The sequence below is a fragment of the Tachypleus tridentatus genome, chromosome 7 (assembly GCF_004210375.1).
Source record: "Tachypleus tridentatus isolate NWPU-2018 chromosome 7, ASM421037v1, whole genome shotgun sequence".
Taxonomy (NCBI): domain Eukaryota; kingdom Metazoa; phylum Arthropoda; class Merostomata; order Xiphosura; family Limulidae; genus Tachypleus; species Tachypleus tridentatus.
Window position 1 is genome coordinate 45744727 of NC_134831.1, and position 19718 is coordinate 45764444.

Consider the following 19718-nt stretch of genomic DNA (forward strand, 5'->3'; position numbering starts at 1 on the left):
AACAGCAGTGTTAGACACCTGAAGTTGGCCTTTCTAGTCCTGGTTTTGAGTTATTTGATGTAATGACCATTTTCTACTTTCAAATTGAACTAGATGTACTTTGATTCTTAAAAGGGAATCATATCAAAAAAATGTCTAATGTATAAATTAAGAAACTTAAATAGCATTAAAAAGATTAATGGCTTTTAAAAAAACTAAAAACATTTCTAAGGTGGACAGTGTCACCATCGTCCACAGCACTGTCTAATGTTATGGAAAGAAACTTGGGCAAAACATGTTTAAAATGGTGCAATTGTGGAGAGTCGTAACGACGGCAAGACAGTAAAATGTGACTTATTGTGATGCAAGTGTTACACAGACAACACATTGGTGCATCAGCCCCAGATAAAAGAAAATGATGAGTTAAAAATCTGTGACCAATGCATAGTCTAGTTAGAACAACTTCCTCTTTTTGATCCTTATGGAAGCAAGATGGCCAAAGTCCAATAGAGGGTTTTATTTGAAAAAGCTTGTTTTCATGTTACTCACTCTCAGTTGACTGCCAACTGGTACGAAGCCAAGCCTTGAATACAGGACCATAGTCCATGTATGGAACAGATACAGCAGTGATAGTGCCAGAGCAGATAGATTTAGCTGTGATGTCGATGAGCACCTTCCAGCGAATACCAACAAGGCCTGGTATCCAGAAGAACTGGATAGAAGTAGATGTTAATGAAAAATAGGACACTCGGTTTTGAATATCAGCAAGAACAGGGTGTGAACTAATGTGAAGCAATTACAGGGCCAGTAGAGAACTAAGCGAGTCAGTATAAATAGTACAATTTAAGTACTGCTCAGCTTTGATGTGATCAAGGGAAAGAGAAATGGTGTACAGGAAAGGTCACATTTGTGGATGGTAATTAGCCATTGTGGGATGGGCTGATCAGTGGATACAGCAATGTTATCCAAGGACAGACCCAATTCATCTAACTGCACCTGGATACAAAGGCCAAGAGGAACAATAGCAGATCATCTGTTCTGAAAAAGTATGGCCCACTGAAGAAGGAAAACAACCTCAGGTGGCAAGCTTTGGCAAGGAATGAAGTTTTAAAGCATATAGTAAAGACAGTTGCAAACAGCAGAGGTGCAAAGAAGGTTCATGAGATTATGTATAATATCTGAGCTAGGGAAGTGTGGAAAGCTCCAATGCAGAGCCAAAGTCCTTGATTATGAATGGGGTCTAGCATCTTTAAGGTCCTGGAAGAGCCATAGACCAGTGATCCAGAGTTGAGTTCAATTGAATAAGAGCACAACATATCTTTAGCACAGAACATTGATCTGCTCCCCAAATGGTGGAAGAGAGAACACGAAGGATGTTCATTGCTCTTGTACATTTAACCTGTAGCTGCTTGACGTGTGGTATCAAGGTCAGCTTACAGTCAAAGATAAGCCCCAAGAACTCTGTCTCAGTGACCACAGGCAGCACAACTTCACCAATATGGAGTTCAGGATCAGGGTGAATACTCCATTTGCAGCAAAAGTGCATGCAAACAGTTTCAAAGAGAGAGAAGTTGAAGCTGTTTGCTGTGGTACACTTCAGTAAACGATTGAGGATAGTTTGTAGCTGCTGCTCAATAGACCTTGTGTTTGACAACTGACATGCGATGTAAAGTCTTCGACATAGAGCCAATTTGCTACAGTAAGAGAGAGTTGTTCAGTGATGGCATTAATCTTTACACTGAAAAGTGTGACACCTAAAACACAGTCCTGAGGGACTTCAAGTTCCTGTAGTAAAGAATGGGAAAGTGTCAAACCCACACAAACTTGTAATAGCCAGTCCATTGAACATTTTTTAATAAAAATGGGTAAATGGCCACATGAAACCATATATATGGATATCTTGCAAAATTCCATACCTCCATGATGTATCATAAACATTCTCAATGTTAAAGAATATTGATACAAGATGTTGTCGTTTAAGAAAAGCTTCTCTGATTGATGTTTCAAGTTGAATCAGGTGGTCCACGGTGGTGCACTGTCATCAGAAGACGCACTGGGTTGGCAAAAGTAGGCTGCTTGATTCGAGAAACCAAATAAGAATTAACCATCCTTTTCTATAATGTCTTATCAAGACAGCTCGTCAAAGCAATTGAATGGTACTTTGAAGAAATATTGGGATCCTCTCAGAGTTAGAGAAAGGTAGGACAACAGCCTTGCTCCAGGCATCAGGAAATACATTTTCCTGCCAAATCTGATTAAAAACAATCAGAAGAATAGCAAGAGAAGCAGGAGATAGATGGTGCAGCATTTCGTAGTGTACATCATCAGGTCCGACTGATATACTGAAAAACCAATGAAGAGCCAGTTTGAGTTCCACCAGTGTAGAGTAGCAATTATAGTCAGAGAGACAATCAGCTTGAATGGAAGGAGGTGATAGTTCTGCTCGAGTCTTGATGGCTAAGAAGGTGGAGGATGAAGCAGAAGTGCTAGATACCTGGCAAAAGTTTTCACCCAGAGTATTGGCAATGATCTGGGTATCAGCTATTTCCTGGTCATCAGAGACCAAGATCGAGAGGGGGACAGAATTATATTGCCCATTGAACTTTCTAACCTTGGCCCGTGCAACTTTGGAACTAGTCATAGAAGATATGCTGGTTGTGAACTTAATCCAAGAGTTCTAGCTTTGATGTCTTACCCACTGAGCATGTGCACAGGCCTGCTGGAAAGTCATGCAGTTCAAGAATACCTACAAAAAGTATCCCAGGCCCATTTTTGAGCCTTCCATGCTATGTGGCAGACGGGATTCCACCACGGATAAGAATATCATGGAAAACGTGTCACGGTTTTAGGAATATATTGAGCAGCTGCCTGTATAATATACTCAGTTACTACTGCCACACATTTGTGTACTGATGATTTACAGAAGATGGCAGAATCAAGTTTTGCAAGAGCAGTGAAAGAAGCCCAATTTGCTTGATCCATCTTCCATCAGAGCACATGGGTTGGGTGGTATCGACCACAGTCAGTCTCTCTCAGAATTATAGGAAAATGACCACTGCTACGTAGATTATTGTCAACCCTCCATGAAAAGTGGAATAGTGAAGAGGAGCAAGCTGAAAGATTAATAGCAGTAAAAGACTGACTAAGTGCATGAAAATAAGTATAAGAACCACTATTGAAAAGAGAAAGGTTGTGATCAGAGAAAATATGCTCTACAGAGCAACTCCTCCCATCAAAATCAGCACTTCCCTAGAGGGGATGATGTCCATTTCAGTCCCCCAGGATTAAAAAGGGAGATAGCAACTGTTCAATGACAGCATCAAGGGCTGATTGATCATTGGTCTCTCCAGGCAACAGGTAGAGAGAACTAACAGTGATGATACGAGCCAAGGAAATATCAATGGCCACAGCCTCCAAGGGTGTGTCGAGTGGCAAGGACAGGGTAGGCACATGCTGATCAGCCAACAGTGCCACCCTTCTATGCACTCATCCATCATACAGCCTGTCATTTCTGCACAAAGAAAACTGCTGAAAGGTAAGTGTATCAGCAGATTTTATAAGTGTTTCCTGCAAAGAAAGACATACATGATGGTAGGAAGCAATCAGTGCTTTGATGTCATCCAGATTAAAACATAAGCCTCGACAGTTCCATTGTACCAAGGTGGCCATTTTTATTTATATGGAGAAACCTTCTGTTTATGACCATGGTGTTTTCTTTATTGTCTTTATTTGAGGGAAATCTATCAACCTCCATGGATCCTGTTCTAAATCGATTAGGCAGGTCTTTGCTGTTGGAAGAGGATTCCAGCGACTGAGGATATGAATCAATGATCGTTTTGCATCTTGGGGTGGGAGAAGATGTATCCAAGGAAATGCCCATACCTGGAACCAAAGGAAGTGGATCTTGGGATTTGTTGCAATGTATGAAAGAGACAGAGATGGGTGTTGAAGTTGATTCATCAACCTTTTTAACCACGGAAGTCAAAAGACTTTTCATCTGGTTTGAGAATGATTCTTTTGGAGGCACAGAGTCTGCACTCCCACTGTAGCAGTGGAACAAAATGCAGCAGTGTACATCTGAGATGAAGTGATGGACAGCAACTTTTGAGTCTCAGGGTAAGTAATATTTTGAATCATTTTCAAATGCTGCACTTCTTTTTATTCCAACCATTTAGGGCAAGAATGAAAGTAGGATAGGTGAGAGCCATTGCAATTGATGTAATGAGGGCCCATTTCACACTCATAAGCATCATGGTTCTTGCTACCTCAAGGAGCACACATCAAGGAATCATGACATGATATCTTTGAGTGACTGAACTGCAGACACTAGAAACACCTAAAGGGGTTTGGAGTGTACGGCCATACCTTGCAATTAAAATAATCTGCTTTGATGGTGGATGCAGTGATGTAAATGTTAGAATGAAGACATTGGTCATTATCATAATTCCATCTCTGCGAGTGGAGATATGCCTCACTGCAAAAACTCGTTGGGTGGAGACACCAGGGAGAATCTCTGACTCGGGAATGTTTTTCAAATCCCTCTCAACAATAACTCCTAGTGATAAATTCAAAGTAGCATGTGGCATAACATCAATTGGTATATCTCCAATTACCTTTGAATGTTAAATGAGTTCATTGTGTTGAGATGTGGATGTTTACACCAATATGTCACCAGAGCAAAGCTTTCTGACAGACTTTGAAGAGCCAACAAGTCCCCTCTAGCCCCTTCTGAATGAAAAAGGGAGACATTTGCTCTAAAGGTTTGTCTGAAAGAGAATGTAGTATATGAAAATGAGGTACAGGTGTTGCTGCTCAGAATCTTCAAGATGTGGTCATTTACCTGTGGACTTTTTTTTGACTATTTTAAGTTCTTATTTGGAGGATCCATAATAGAAAAAAAAAAAAAAAATTTTTCAGTGCCCACTGACCACACCCACCATGGAGCCTTACAAAGAAGACACACTACAATGCCAAACAAGGACACTGCAGTAATGCCAGGGTTTCGTGAGCACTATAGCCAAACACCATAATCACGTACAACGTCCACAACAATTGTTGAGAACATCCAACACTGGTAGTTGGTTGACCCTAGCCCAAGTGGGCCAGCCAACTGACCCTAGGGGGGGCCACCCCAAGTCTGCCATCTATAGGAATTCAAGGCAAATGTGGTGTGTTAGAATTGGCAAACACGTTGGTGGATGTTTAGATCACAGAGGAGGTATGCTAAAAGAACAGAACCTTCCCTGGGAGGTCCCCTCGCCACGTACAGGAATTCACACCAAGGGGCAATCATCCTGCAACTAATTGTTATGCAAATCAGAATCTGATCATCAGTTATGTTGATTTAAGTGACTGGTCATTCAGCAAATTCTATATATTTATGGCGGATGATGCCATCTTTTCCTAGCAGTCATTTTGATATAAATTACAGAGTTCAAGGTGGTCCAAAGTGTTCATAAACCATGATTTGATTACAAAGACATCTGGATGCTCTACACATGTGAAGAGTAATTGGAAATATGTATTTCGAACTGCTTACAAACTAATGGCATAGTAACTCAATTATTTGAAAAAAAAGACCATTATCCACAATGTAAGTAGTTCAATGGTGGCTGTTGATTCTGGTTTGACAACTGTGGAGTGCCTGCTCCAAAACTTAAATGCCTGTAGCCACAACTGACAGTTATGTTAGTTCACAGATGGTCACAAACCGACTTTGAAGGATTGCACTGTATGCTAAGTGATGCATGAGAAAGAGTGGCTAACACTTAAAATGCTACACACAAGTCAACCCGGTGTCACCACTGTAGTAGATCTTGGTGGTAGCAGCAACTTCTAATCACTAACTTGGCCTCACTTGAAATGGAATATTATGTACAGTTTTTGTTTTCTTGATTAAGTAATATTTATTAGACAGGGTTCAAAGGACAGTTACTAGGACAATTCCAAGAATGGAAGGATTATCTTATAAGGATAAGTGATCTCTTATTTCCATTTGAGAAATGAAAGATAAAGTTTACAAGAATTATCAAAGGTACTAATAGACTTGGGGTCTCTTATTTCTTTGTGCAGTATTTTAAACACAGTATATCTTGTGTACACAAGCTTAACATTTAAAGAAAGATAAAACTTAATTGCAACACATATCTAATGATAGAACCATGGTATTTCTATAAACTTCCAAAACATCTTTAGCTTCTCTTGGAGAACTGAAAATAAATTCTATAAGACATTTTAGTTCTTTAGAATAAACAAATCTAACAAATATTTATAAAGGACTAGAAGAGAACCTGGTATTTCTTAGATAGAAATTGCTTTAAATATTCTGAGTTGTTTTAATTAAACCAACCATCTTAATCATGATTTTATTTTGCAAAGGAAAAATCCAAAATTATTGCTTTACCTAACTGTTTTGATTAAATCAGTGTCCAAAAAATAAAAAATTTCTGAAGCTATTTTAATAAAAGCAAAACTAGGTACATTGCTCCTACTTCTTGCATATGTCTTTTACAAGATTTCAAGTTTCCAAAACAAAATTCCCTACCTTTTGGTGCCCTGATTTCTTCTGTGTGGTCAATTGTCATTTGTAGCATATTACATCTTTATTATCATTCTATTTAATGAAGATTGAATTTATTTTCTTCTTGTTGCAACACAACATAGATTAAAATCTGCCAAAACCAAACATTTTTGTATGGTCATTGTGTGGCTGATTCTTGTGAGCACATGCAAGCAAAGCAAAAGATGTAGCTGAAAAAAGCCTATTTAGTTGGAAGAATTAGTACACATGTTCATGAGAAAACACCAGTTTTTATCAATTTCAGGAAGTTAAGAGAGTATGCATGTATGTGCAGGAAAAAGAGAGAGCAAAGAGAAATTGAGCAGAGAAACAAATGAAGGTTGAAGCTTTTAAATCATTTTAACACCTAATTGATTATGGATAGAATAACTAGAAGTCCTCACTTGAAAAAACAACATACAGTAGTCCTCTTCATCTCTCATTACAAAACAAAAATCTAGTATTTTCAATTTAAGACCAATTGGTTGCCCTGTTTGCCAACTGTTATAGTGGTCACTTTGGTCTCAATTTACAGCCTTTAAATGACCTTTGAGGTTTTGGTCCCATAACTCATATTACTTCTTGCAAAGTTGTGTCTGTACCCCAAGTCTGGACTTTTTAGCTTTAATGATTAGCCTATGCATAAGGAACAGACCCACAGAGAGAGTGATACCAATGCTTGTTTGTATACAAGTAATCCATCTCCATTTCATAAATGTCCTCTTTACATAACTGCTGCTTAAACAATTTAAAAGCCAACATACATTCTATTATCTTTACCAACTGAGAAAGCTTCAATGAAAAAGTGAAACATCTTGATACAGAATTTCTTTCAGTAGCCCACTAGAAACTGAAATGTTTTGGAACTCTGGCTAAGATTTAAATTTTTCCAACAAGTTGATTACCTTATGAAATGAAATAACATTACTAGTAGTTAAACCCAACACTTTACAGTTTAAATGAGTTTAAGGATGGAAGTGATGATTTCTGATATATAAATGATGGGTTTAAATTTCTAGATGTTTAGGATAGATGTGGAAAAATAGCCTCAAAGAACTACATGATCCTTTGTTAACCATACGATATGTTATTGTCGCACTTGAGCCTCCCAGAGAAAAAAATAATAATTAGGTAACTCTTTATTCGTTGACAAAAATCCTGTACACTTACGCAGCAGGTTTGGCAAAACATAAGTCTCTACAAATTTTCTTTCTTTACAGTCAAGCTAATGTTAAAATTACATAAAAATCTCCAAGATCTTCAGGTATTCAGTCAGGTACATAAAGACAAGATTTCTAATTGTCTTCACATAGTTAACTTGACAAAAAAAGAATTCATACCTGGTGTACAATATCTGGACGACATTGTCCTGGGTTTTTTGTTGTACTTCTTCATTTGTGATCGATGGTCATCACAATTCAAAAGTTCAAAATTCTTTCCAACCTGGAGAAACAGTTCAAAACAATGTAAAGTTTTAGATAAACACATGTGGATATATATATATGAACAATTTCAGCTACTACACAACATAACTGCATCACCCATAGCCTTAAACTAAAGACTAATATATATATATACCGTAGATGGAAATATGCCTTCCACTTCTGCCAGCAACAGGAACATGAAATTCATACAGATTGTCTAGTTTTGTTTTAACCATAATTTTTTCTAATTAAAAAACAAACCAAAACTAGCCTGTTACCATTCATTTGGTAAGAAAAGCACTTCTGTTTGTCATGATTTAGGTTTTGTTACTTAACATAAGCTAATATTTTTTTATATAGTAATCATCATTTTAGTTCCAATAAAATAACTAAATGTACAACAGCTTTTCTCCCTAGAATTTATGGTGATTACAAAATTATCCCTTAGCTTCTTCTATCTGGTCCAGCAGGTGAATATTCATATTATACTATTAGCATTATTAAAAGTTGTGTGTGAAGATCAAGTTGATAAAAGAAATTCATTCAACACTTCAACCATGTGTAAAGCAATCTATGATACAGCAAGAATATCTTTGTTCAAAAAATATACTGCCTCCAGTTAAAGTAATGTTAATTTCTAATAGGAGCTATTGGCTTACAGATAGTTTACTCTGTGGCAGCAGTGGCAACTTTTACAGCTTACAGGATGAATGAATAAGTGCTTTAGGAATAAAATTGAACTGAGCTGAATAACTTGAAAATTACCAAAGGGAGGAAAGCTTTTGCTAAGGATGGTGGCAAAATTCTCAGGTGTATAGTATAATAAATGCAGTAAGAGTATTACTATAATCTTACTTACATCAGATAACTGGTGTTTAAAAATGTTTTCACAATAACTAAATTATAATAAAGTAAACAAGAGAAATCCTCAATAGTCACAATACTTGAAATTCTTTGACTCAGGATTAAAGTAAATTTATCTAGCAGACCTTTTATTTTTTTATTAGCTATTTTTTTGTGCATCAACAATACCAGTTGTAGTACACAAGAATTTCTACAACCTTAAAATCAATTTTAATTTCTCTCAGGTAGGATTACAGTAAATTAGTGTACGAGATCTTGAACACAGTCAAATACATCAGTCAAAAGAGTTTTATCTTCTGAGTCAAAAACTGTAATTAGATACAAAATCACAGATAAATTGGTTTGAGGTCTTAAAATAAATATTAAATAACATTTTGTTTCTCTCAGTTGTGAAGCTACACCTAAAATTAATCATACATACTTACCTCTAGTAGCTTCAAATACATTTTACTAAATATACACTGACCTTTTCACTCAGGACATGTAAAATTAATGTTACTATTAATCATTCTAATATATAACAATTGGGGAAGATTACATTCTCCGTGAATCTCTTTCTTTGTTAGTTGTAAAAATATTATTACCCATTTCTATTATATTGCTATCTTTACCACAGGAAAGTACATGTGACATAGGCCAATTAGAGTGAAATCAGGAGCACCATTCAGTTTGGGCCTCAAATTTAGACATGTCTTTTTTGCATTTTTAAAGTTTTGCAACTTGTTTTTATGCACAGAAAAAGACTAGAAAAACATTTATTAAATGTTATACAATATTAATAAATATATATTAAACAAAAAACAATCAAATTATTTTTCTTTTAGGCTCCTGATTGTCTCGTTTTTATGCATCATTTTTTTATTTTTATAATAGCCAGGGGCATTAAAAAATAGAAGTGGCCCAAGCATCTCTGAAAATCTGAGAAGGCCTAAAATATTTGAAATACTGTATTAAACTTTATAAATTACATTAAAGAAAATTGAATGTTTTTTATAATAAAAAATAATAAAATTAAAATTTTAAGTCTTCTCATAGTAAATTGGCTTAGATAAAAAATACTAATGCTACTGATTACAATACAACTTGAAGTTAACTTTTTGAAAACTGGAAAGTTGGTTCAAGTTAGCCTAAAAATGAATATTAATTATTTCCAAACATGTCAGCCATGCTGATAAAAATAAATTTGAGTCATACGATATTTAGCATATATAAAGTTCTAAAAATTGTTACGTTTATTTTTAATAAACTAACAAATGTTTTATTTTGTTTGTGATAGTCTTTATATTTCATGACAAAAAATGGAAAAAAATTATACTCTCATTAGGTCCTTACAATATAAATCCAATGCATTCCCTCATTGAACCATAACCCTTCAGTTCCATAATGACCCCACAGCTATCAATCAAGCAGGGAATTCCCTAAAGGCACCTTAACCCTGTGACTTAAGCTAACTGCACAAGTCATGAGATTTTATAAAAGTGTTTAATTCAAAATTTAATTAAACCTCTTTAATACAAATGTATTTTAATTACTGTTATCACGTATGCTATAACTTAAGTTTCCATATTATCTAAGTTTTATACATTTATTTTAAAATGAAACATACAGAACAGCAATTAAAACTGCAGTTTTTGCTGTCATGTGCTCCACCTGTGGTTACAAGTATAATCTTTGAGCTATTATACATGATAGCATAAGAAAATAATACAGACTGTCAGCATAGAAGGTCAACGTAAATTTTCACCTATTTTTCATTTGCATCAAGAATCCTAAGTTGGAGTTTGACATTCTAATATTTCTAAGCTTAAAATAAGCCACATCCAGTTGCAAAGTCAAAGTTGTATTGTCAAATGAAAGTTTAAAGTTGTGTGTGTATTTTCTTATAACAAAGCCACATTGGGCTATCTACTGTGTCCACTGAGGAGAATCAAATCCCCAATTTTAGTGTTGTAAATCCATAGACTTGCTGCTGTCCCAGCAGGGAATAGTTTTGAATTAAATGGCATACTTATAACCAACCAAAATGTGTAGTCTAGCATGATATAGAAAATAAGTTTAGTCCTTCATTCTTTTGAAGTGTATGTAGTGCTCTGGAAGTGTTTCTCACCTTTTATGTATTAGTTAGCTAAACAGATTGCATTTTGGTTTTACATTTTTATTCTAATTAGTTATATATTATTTGTGTTTATGGATACATATTTTAAATTTTTGTGATTGTTAATTTAACTTGATGTAGTTTAACTGTGGAAATGTCTAAGCAAGACTGCATTAATTGCACTTGTTAGTATTATCTGTGAATGTCCTTTTCCCTATAAAAAATACAGAACATCACGAGCTAAGGTTGGCACATATGCATCAAGAATAAAAGACAAAAAATTGGAAAGAAAAACTAAACTATAAGTGAAAAGACAGACATGAAATTACGCATATGAAAAAACAAGATTGGAAAATATTCTATGAAAATTTAACAGGTATGGACATATTTCCACCTCTAAAATTTAAACATTTAATAGCACTTTACCTTGGTAATCTTTAGAGTTAATGACATAATAGAGAAAAATGGAAAATAAAATATAAACATTTACTTTAAAAACATTATATATTAACTTAGGAAGTTCTAGAGATTATGCAAATGAAATGCATGTGCTGTAAGACAGCAATTTTATACTCAAAATGAAAATCATGTTGCCTGTGAACTATTCAGAGTGAGTTTAAATAGCTACAATAAATAACAATAATTTTATTATAAACAGCAGAAAAAAATCAAAATTAAATAACTTATTTCTCAAGAATTAAATACTCTTAGGATCATTTAAGACACATTTAAAACTATTTCGTCAATTAGTTTCATTTTCATAAAGAACTTCCACGAGAGTTACATACCTAGTGTTAATAGGCAGTCATGGGTGAATAGGTACTATACAGCCACTACTGAGATATTTAATCACCAATAGATGTTGAATAAACATTTTATTACATGGTTTGTGAAAATCAGCTTGGCAAATGTATAGATTAGGCATAATGTGAGGTAGAAAAAAAACAACCATAAATTAAAGACCATGATACAGTCACCAATAATCACAACCATAGGTATTTAATGTTTTGCATAAAAAATTACATTCTTCATATGAATAGTGAAACATTCAAGCTTTTCATAAGAATTAGGCAGGAAGCTCTCCTATACACTGCTGTGAACAGTGAACCACCAACAGGCAAAGCCACCAACTGCATCACAGGTCGTACTGTATATACTTCAGTGATTGATTATGAGATGGATGGTAGAAAAAAAAAGTAGCTACATGGTAAAACCATTACCTGGATTACTTAGCAAAATGGATACTGGCTGGATGAAAGGAAACAGAGGGTTGTTATAAATGTTAGTTAAACTGGATTTATGTTGCAAGTGAGGTACCTCACGGTTCTCTCTTAAGACCTTTACTCTTTTTGGTTTACCTCAATAACAAACAAATATGAAGGAATAGTCATTACTTAAATTTGCAGATGCTATTAAGATCCTGGGTCTCACTAGCTGTGAAGAGGATGCTGCTGATCTACAAATGGATTTGGCTTGTTTTGAATTTTGCGCAAAACTACACGAAGGCTATCTGTGCTACAAAATGATTTAGGTCACTCAGTTGAGCAAATAGATGACAGATTGGTTTTAATTATAATAAATGCAAGATAATGCATGTCGGTTACAACAATCTGAACTTCAAATTTGGCCACTGAAATTTACTTTTGGTGCAGTTACCAGTTTTATTGCTGCACTATATTTCACATGTGCTCTACTGTTAAAAAAATTCTCTCTCTTTAAAATCCATGATCACTGCCCTCAGTTCTTTTGATTAACTGGCTTTCTGTATCAATAAAGTTTGGAAATTATTTACAATAGTCACGTAAACACACTTCTCGTAATTATCCTTTACCCATTCATATTCACTTTCACAAGCTTCTTCAAATGACTTTTTTCACTCACCTTCATTATACTTTTGTGTTGTGATGATGAAATAGAATTGGATGTAGCAATAGTCCAGAAGTTTAGACTTGTCACTATCACTGTCATAATGGTATTAGATTGTCTCAAGTTTTTCTGTGATAAATCAACAGCAAGACTTGCTTCTGTCTCATCACCTAAATTTATCTTTCAATTGTAATTACTGTTTGCACTTTCAGTACCATTGCCAATAAAAATCAAGTCTTGGGTATTGCCAGCTGTAAAGAGCATGCTACTGCTTCAAAAAAGGGATTTAGATTTTAAGTTGGACAAATAAATGGCAGATTAGTTTATAATATATGTAAGATAATGCATGGGGTTCTCATAATTTGAATTATAATTTGGATGGGAATAATCTCAACAGTGGCATGACAAGTGTGCTATTGCTCATGGTAAGGCAAATAAGATTTTAGGTTGTATCTACAAATATAATGAATGCAAGTCTACAGAGGTTATAATTTCACTGATTAGAACACATTTCAAACACTGAGTTCAGTATTGAGCTCCTTATGTTAGGAAAGAATTGTTGAAAAGGGTTACTAGAACAGTGCTGGTGATGGAGAAGTTGTCATAAGAGAAGACTGAAATCTTCCATATTTATTTCCTCTTGAAAAAAAAGAGTAAGGAGGGATCTAATTGGGTGTTTAAGATTGTGAAGGCAACTAACATGGTTGATGCATTATTTTATTTTTTCATATTTAACAGTGATAATACTAGTACTAGGGTACAAAAAAAGAGTAAATTTTGAAAGAGTAGGAGTAACCTTCATCTAAGTTTCATTTTTCCAACAGAATGGTTGACCTTTGTAATAATTGCCTTCAGATGTTGTATAGGCAGTAAACATAAACAAGTTTAAAAAAAAGCTAGATAAGAGATGGTTTTAAGATTGTTTTATTTTCCTTTAGGTTGAGTTAGTTTAGTGATGTAACAGCAGAGATCGAACAATATATTCCACACTCTCTGAAAATATAAGCTCTAGGCCATGCTAAAGATAAATAATGAAGAGCTTTCCAAGAAAACCTCATAGAATTATACTAGCTAATATTAATCTCCTCTGCATTAGTAAGGCAAAAAATTTCATCAACAATTAGAGGAAATAAGACTGTTAGAAAATAAAATTACTGTACATAGATAAAAAAAAAATAAAAGAAAAAATGGGAAATCAGTTGGACAATATAGAGCCAGAACAACATCAGTAAAATAACTATCTCTCTTAAGACTGCTGACCTCTATATGAGGGAAAAACTGTCAGTAAGAACCCTGTGATCAACACTTCATTCTTAACACAATATTAAATACAAGGTACATCATCAGGAATACAGTAATTTAGAACACACATTTAATGAAGATCAGAACTTACTCAATAACACAAGTATCTTGGCATTGTGACGAATAAGCCATTTAATCTATCAAAACAATGCTTTCTTGCTAACTGTAGTAGTAATATTACTAGTAATAATGGTATTAGTATTATGTTTTAGGGTATATTTAATTTACAGACATACAATTTCCCTGAAAAAAAAAAAAAAAAGGTTTGTTTGCAGAGTTTACCTTAACTCTGGTTATGAGGTCTTAAGGCCTCATTCCATGTTATCCATATGTTAAGAAAGCAAGCTTTTTATTCTAAGCATTCTATGACTTGCAGTAATGAGTAAAACTCACATTTCCCAAACATAACTCAATTCTAATATGTAGCGTAGCCTACTCTGGCGTTTATGAAGTCTAGCCACAACCTATCAAAAGAAAGTTTCACTGGTCTTATCGAGTTTTTCTCAGTTTTAAATATTTACATTATTATTTAACGATCTATCCAACCAATAATTGTATATGTACTATTTAGGCAACAATTAGGTTACCTCACGGTTTAAAAATATTTCTAGTTAAGCACAAAGCTACCCAAACTGACAAAGTCGAAGGGTATCTGTGCTCCCCCCAAAAAAAAAAAAGATATCGAATTCATTATCTAAGTACTATTACTTAAAGATCAGTTTTAATATATTACAACTATATAATTAATATTGGTAATACGATGAGCGATAGCCTTGTACTCTTATGATAGTATTGTAGGCCTATGTCAGTAAGTTTATACACGTGTTGATAAATTTCAAAAGAAAAAACTCGAAGTTCTTCTACTGTAAATATCAAAGAATTGAGTTACTATGGACATAAGATTACCTTAACCGTCTCCAAATTAGCATTTTCTAATACTATTATGAGTCGCTTTTGCTGATTACGAATATGAGAAGGAACACTAATCCTTTCACTATTAACAAACGATTCGTTATCATCGTCATCATTCGCATATTTCCTCTTTGCCGCCATGACAGATATTAATTGCAAATAATTGTGGTCAGGTGGTTACTTTTAGAAAGTGGAAAAAAAAAAGAAAAAAAAGAGAGGTAGAAAGATTGGAAATTTTGGAAAGCTCACTAGAACATATTTAATTAGAAATAACACTGCAGTTTATTTAAATATTTATGGAAAACAAATAAATAAAATTGTAATTCGAAATATAAGAATAACATCTGTACGTTTGCCTTATTAAATGTTCAGTGTAATATGTTAAATTAAATTAAATACATTATATACTGCCCAGTCACGTTATTAAGACGTTAGCTAAGATAAGGTTAAAACACTATTCAGAGGGAATACAACATATGCTTGTTAAAGTATTGAAACTGAACAAAAACATTTAATATGTTTAAAATACCGTTTGGTGGTTCGTTGGTAATTATGAAGATTAATGACGCTAAAACTCCGGTTTTAGTATCGTTTGTTTGTTTGTTTTTGAATTTCGCACAAAGCTACTCGAGGGCTATCTGTGCTAGTCGTCCCTAATTTAGCAGTGTAAGACTAGAGGGAAAGCAGCTAGTCATCACCACCCACCGCCAACTCTTGGACTACTCTTTTACCAACGAATAGTGGGATTGACCATACCATATAACACCCCCACGGCTGAAAGGGCGAGCATGTTTGGCGCGATGGGGATGCGAACCCGCGACCCTCAGATTACGAGTCGAGGCTATTGTATAGTTTTGTGCTTAATTAATATCAAATAACAAAACAAACAATGTTGAAAACACTTTGACAAAATAATTGTGAGATAGCGAGTTGTACTTGTATTTTGTTATGGTTTTATTTGCCGTTTATTTATTTTTCTTTCTAACTTTAGGTTACCTATGAAATTTTAGTTACCTTAATTAAAGAGCTAACTCAACTTCTATCTAAAACACGTTGATGTATATATTATAAAACTGAACCAAGCTTCCCTTAGCGGTGGCATAGAGACATTAATATTGTGAAATATGTAGATTTAAGGTAATAGCTAGTCACATTGCGTGTAATCTCATGGGCTAACCACTAAATAAAACGTTTTCCTTGGAAATGAAAACAAGGTAGTTGACGATATATAATTAAAAAGGTGTATGTATAATTAACTCTAGATATTAAAAATTGTAGTTTAATTTTGGAATATTATGTTATTTTCTGCTGAATTATGTTTTTTTTTCTTCTTCTAGTTCTTTATGTAAACCATTTGGTATTTATTGAAGTTAATAATTTTGATATTTATGTTTTTGTTATTTATTAGTGTCCCTGCGGGACAGCGGTAAGCCTTTGGATTTACAAACGTAAAATTAGGCCTAAGCATGGGTTTACTAATAATTTTTAATACGTGATAAATTTGTATTCTTGCTGTTTGAAAGCTTTATCTTAGATATTTTGTCATATTTTTAATAAGTTACTTGTTTTAAGTTGGTCATGGTTGTAGTAAGGTTTTGTTTAGTTCTATACAAAGTTAGAAAAAAGCTACTTTTGCTTTTGAGAAGATGTCGCTAATAATAATAATAGCTTTCTATTTCCAATAGATTTTGATCGAAAAAAGAATTGACTGCAAAGCGAATTTTGCTGGCTGGATGATAATGGAGGATATACACTACATGGACCAAAGTATGTGGACACCCCACCATAAAATTCAAATGTACTTATTGAACATCTAATTCCAAAACCATGAGCATTAATATGGAGTTGGTCCTTCCTTTGCTGTTATAACAGCATCCACACTTCTAGGAAGGTTTTCCATTAGATTTTGGAACATGGCTGCTGGGATTCGCTCCTATTCAGCCACAAGAGCATTAGTGAGGTCGGGCGAGAAGGTCTGACTCGCAGTCGGCGTTCTAATTTATTACAAAGGTGTTCGATGGGATTGAGGTAAACCATTTCTTTATGGACCTCGCTTTGTGCACGGAGGTATTGTCATACTGAAACAAAATAGGGCCTTCCCCAAATTGTTGCCACAAAGTTAGAAGTACACGAAGTACACAATTCTCTACAATGTCATTGTACGCTGTAGCATTAAGATTTCCCTTCAATGAATCTAAAGAGCCCTGGATCATTATTCCTCCTCCACAAACTTTACAGTTGGCACTATGCATTCAGGCAGGTAGCGTTCTCCTGGCATCCGCTAAATCCAGATTCGTCCGTCAGACTGCTAGATAGTAAAGCGTGATTAATCACTCCAGAGAATGCGTTTCCACTCCTCAAAGTCCAATGGTGGTGTGCTTTACACTACTCCAGCCGATGCTTGGCATTGCACATGGTGATCTCAGACTTGCGTGTGGCTGCTCGGCCATGAAAATACATTTTATGAAGTTCCTGGCGAACAGTTCTTGCATTGACGTTGCTTCCAGAGGTAGTTTGGAACTCGGTAGTGAGTGTCGTAATTTTGGACAGACAATTGTACGCGCTATGCGCTTCAGCGCTCGGCGGTCCCTTTTTGTGAGCTTGTGTGGCCTACCGTTTTTTAGTTGAGCTGTTGTTACTCCTAGACGTTTTCACTTCACAGTATTATCACTTACAGTTGACCGTGGCAGCTTTAGCCGGGCAGAAATTTGACGAACTGACTTGTTGGAAAAGTGACATCCTATGACAACGCCTCATTGAAAGTCACAGAGCTCTTCAGTACGACCCATTTTACTGCCAATGTTTGTCTATGGAGATTGTATGGCAGTATACTTGATTTTATGCACCTGTTAACAAGGAGTGTGGCTGAAATAACCGAACCCACTAATTAAAAGGAGTGTGCACATACTTTTTACTATGTAGTGTATATATATCATCACAAACTATCAGGATATAAAGCTATTCGATGTTGAAATCATTTAATTGCACTCAATTTTAGCATAGTGGTGCTTGAATATTTAATGGATGGAAATAAAATTCAGGTCATTCTACGAAACATCTTATTAAATGCGCATTCATTATAAAAATTAAAGTTACTTTTCCTATAAGTAATATGTGCCTATAAGAGATGAAGGCTAGTAGCATGAGAGCTTATTCGATTCAAAGAGGATTTTATTTCATATGTGATTGACCTATTTCTTATTAACAGAAACTGACATTCATTAGGGTTGAAACAAATGGCACTGTGACTTTATATCATATCAGCCCATTGAATATATCCAATTGTTTTAATTTTTATTGTCTTATTTTGTATACTGGAAGTTCATATTCTGAATTCTAGCTTCTCAGATTCCTTCGAACAAGCTACTGTGGAAGTCTTAAAAATGAAGATACCACATTCGATATGGTATAGATATGTGACAAGGAATACTTCTCTGCCATTTGTATCTCTAGACACTGTCACTCTCTACCTCCAGACACTAAGTACGATCTTTAATAAATATGTATTACAAATTTGCTATGATAGGTACATTACTGATTGCAAAGATAAAGCAAAGGATATGAGCAGACTTTATCATGTTTTGGGGTTTATAAGCCCTGGATTGCTACTTTATGTGTGCTAATGCTCCTAAAGGATACCCTAGATGCATTTACACGTTTTATTATAACACGAATTTAAACTGATTAAGCATTGCAATCCTATATTAAAATCTAAATATGTTTAGTATAAGGAAACATCATCAGCACTAATTCGTTATGTTGAAATAACATAGATACATTTTAATTAACCATTTCTACCAATATTACTTGAAATTTTCAGCTAGTTATTTAGTCGACAGGTCTCCGGTAGTATGATAGTTTCATAACTATTGAGTACCAAATATGTATGATTGCTAATTTGTTTTTTCCTAAAAAGATTGAAATACTCCAGTTCTTTAAGAAAAAGCAACAATATATTTTAGTTTATTTATTGTTTTATGGATTGTTTGTACAATAATTATATTTCTACAGTGTTACTTTATAGTGTATTTTTCAAGATCACAAACAGAATAAGGCCAGGCATGCGACTTGTAATCTGAGAGTCGCGGGTTTGCATCCCCATCGCGCCAAACATGCTCGCCCTTTCAGCCGTGGGGGCGTTATTAATGTGACGGTCAATCCCACTATTCGTTGGTAAAAGAGTAGCCCAAGAGTTGGCGGTGGGTGGTGATGACTAGCTGCCTTCCCTCCAGTCTTACACTACTAAATTAGGGACGGCTAGCATAGATAGCCCTCAAGTAGCTTTGTGCGAAATTCGAAAAACAAACAAACAAACAAAATAATAATTATATACACAAAATTTTCTGTTTTGGTTATGAACACATGTAAAATGTTGAACAGGGAATGAATTAAATAATATGATTTTCTTCAATATTCGTTAAGAATGTATCCGTGTATTATCTAAATCTTTTGTTTATCGATTAAAAGGTGACAATATTATATAAATATGGCTAAAATAGCTCGCATACAATTGTCATAGAAAAAGAATGATCATATATTTTGCATTAGGTTGATATTTAAAAAATACTTAGAATATACATTTACGCTCGTTATATAGACTGAAACGAGTCTATTTGTTTGGAACAATGCACTTTCTAAACTTTTACAACATGAAACATATGATCATTATTTGGTAACAAAGGGCTCTTTCAGTTTTATTTATGGGTATTGTTAAGAT

The 19718-nt window shown here is 34.6% G+C and overlaps 1 protein-coding gene across 1 annotated transcript in view; it reads right to left on the reverse strand.

Annotated features, from left to right (window-relative positions):
• The window catches only part of LOC143255574 (ribosomal RNA small subunit methyltransferase NEP1), a 39083-nt gene extending 23919 nt beyond the window's left edge, over positions 1–15164 (reverse strand). The window contains 3 exon segments of the mRNA XM_076511443.1: positions 7879–7917; positions 7919–7981; positions 14996–15164. Coding sequence (XP_076367558.1) covers positions 7879–7917; positions 7919–7981; positions 14996–15142 — 249 coding nt within the window. The 5' untranslated portion in view covers positions 15143–15164.
• Between the last annotated feature and the right edge of the window lie 4554 nt (positions 15165–19718).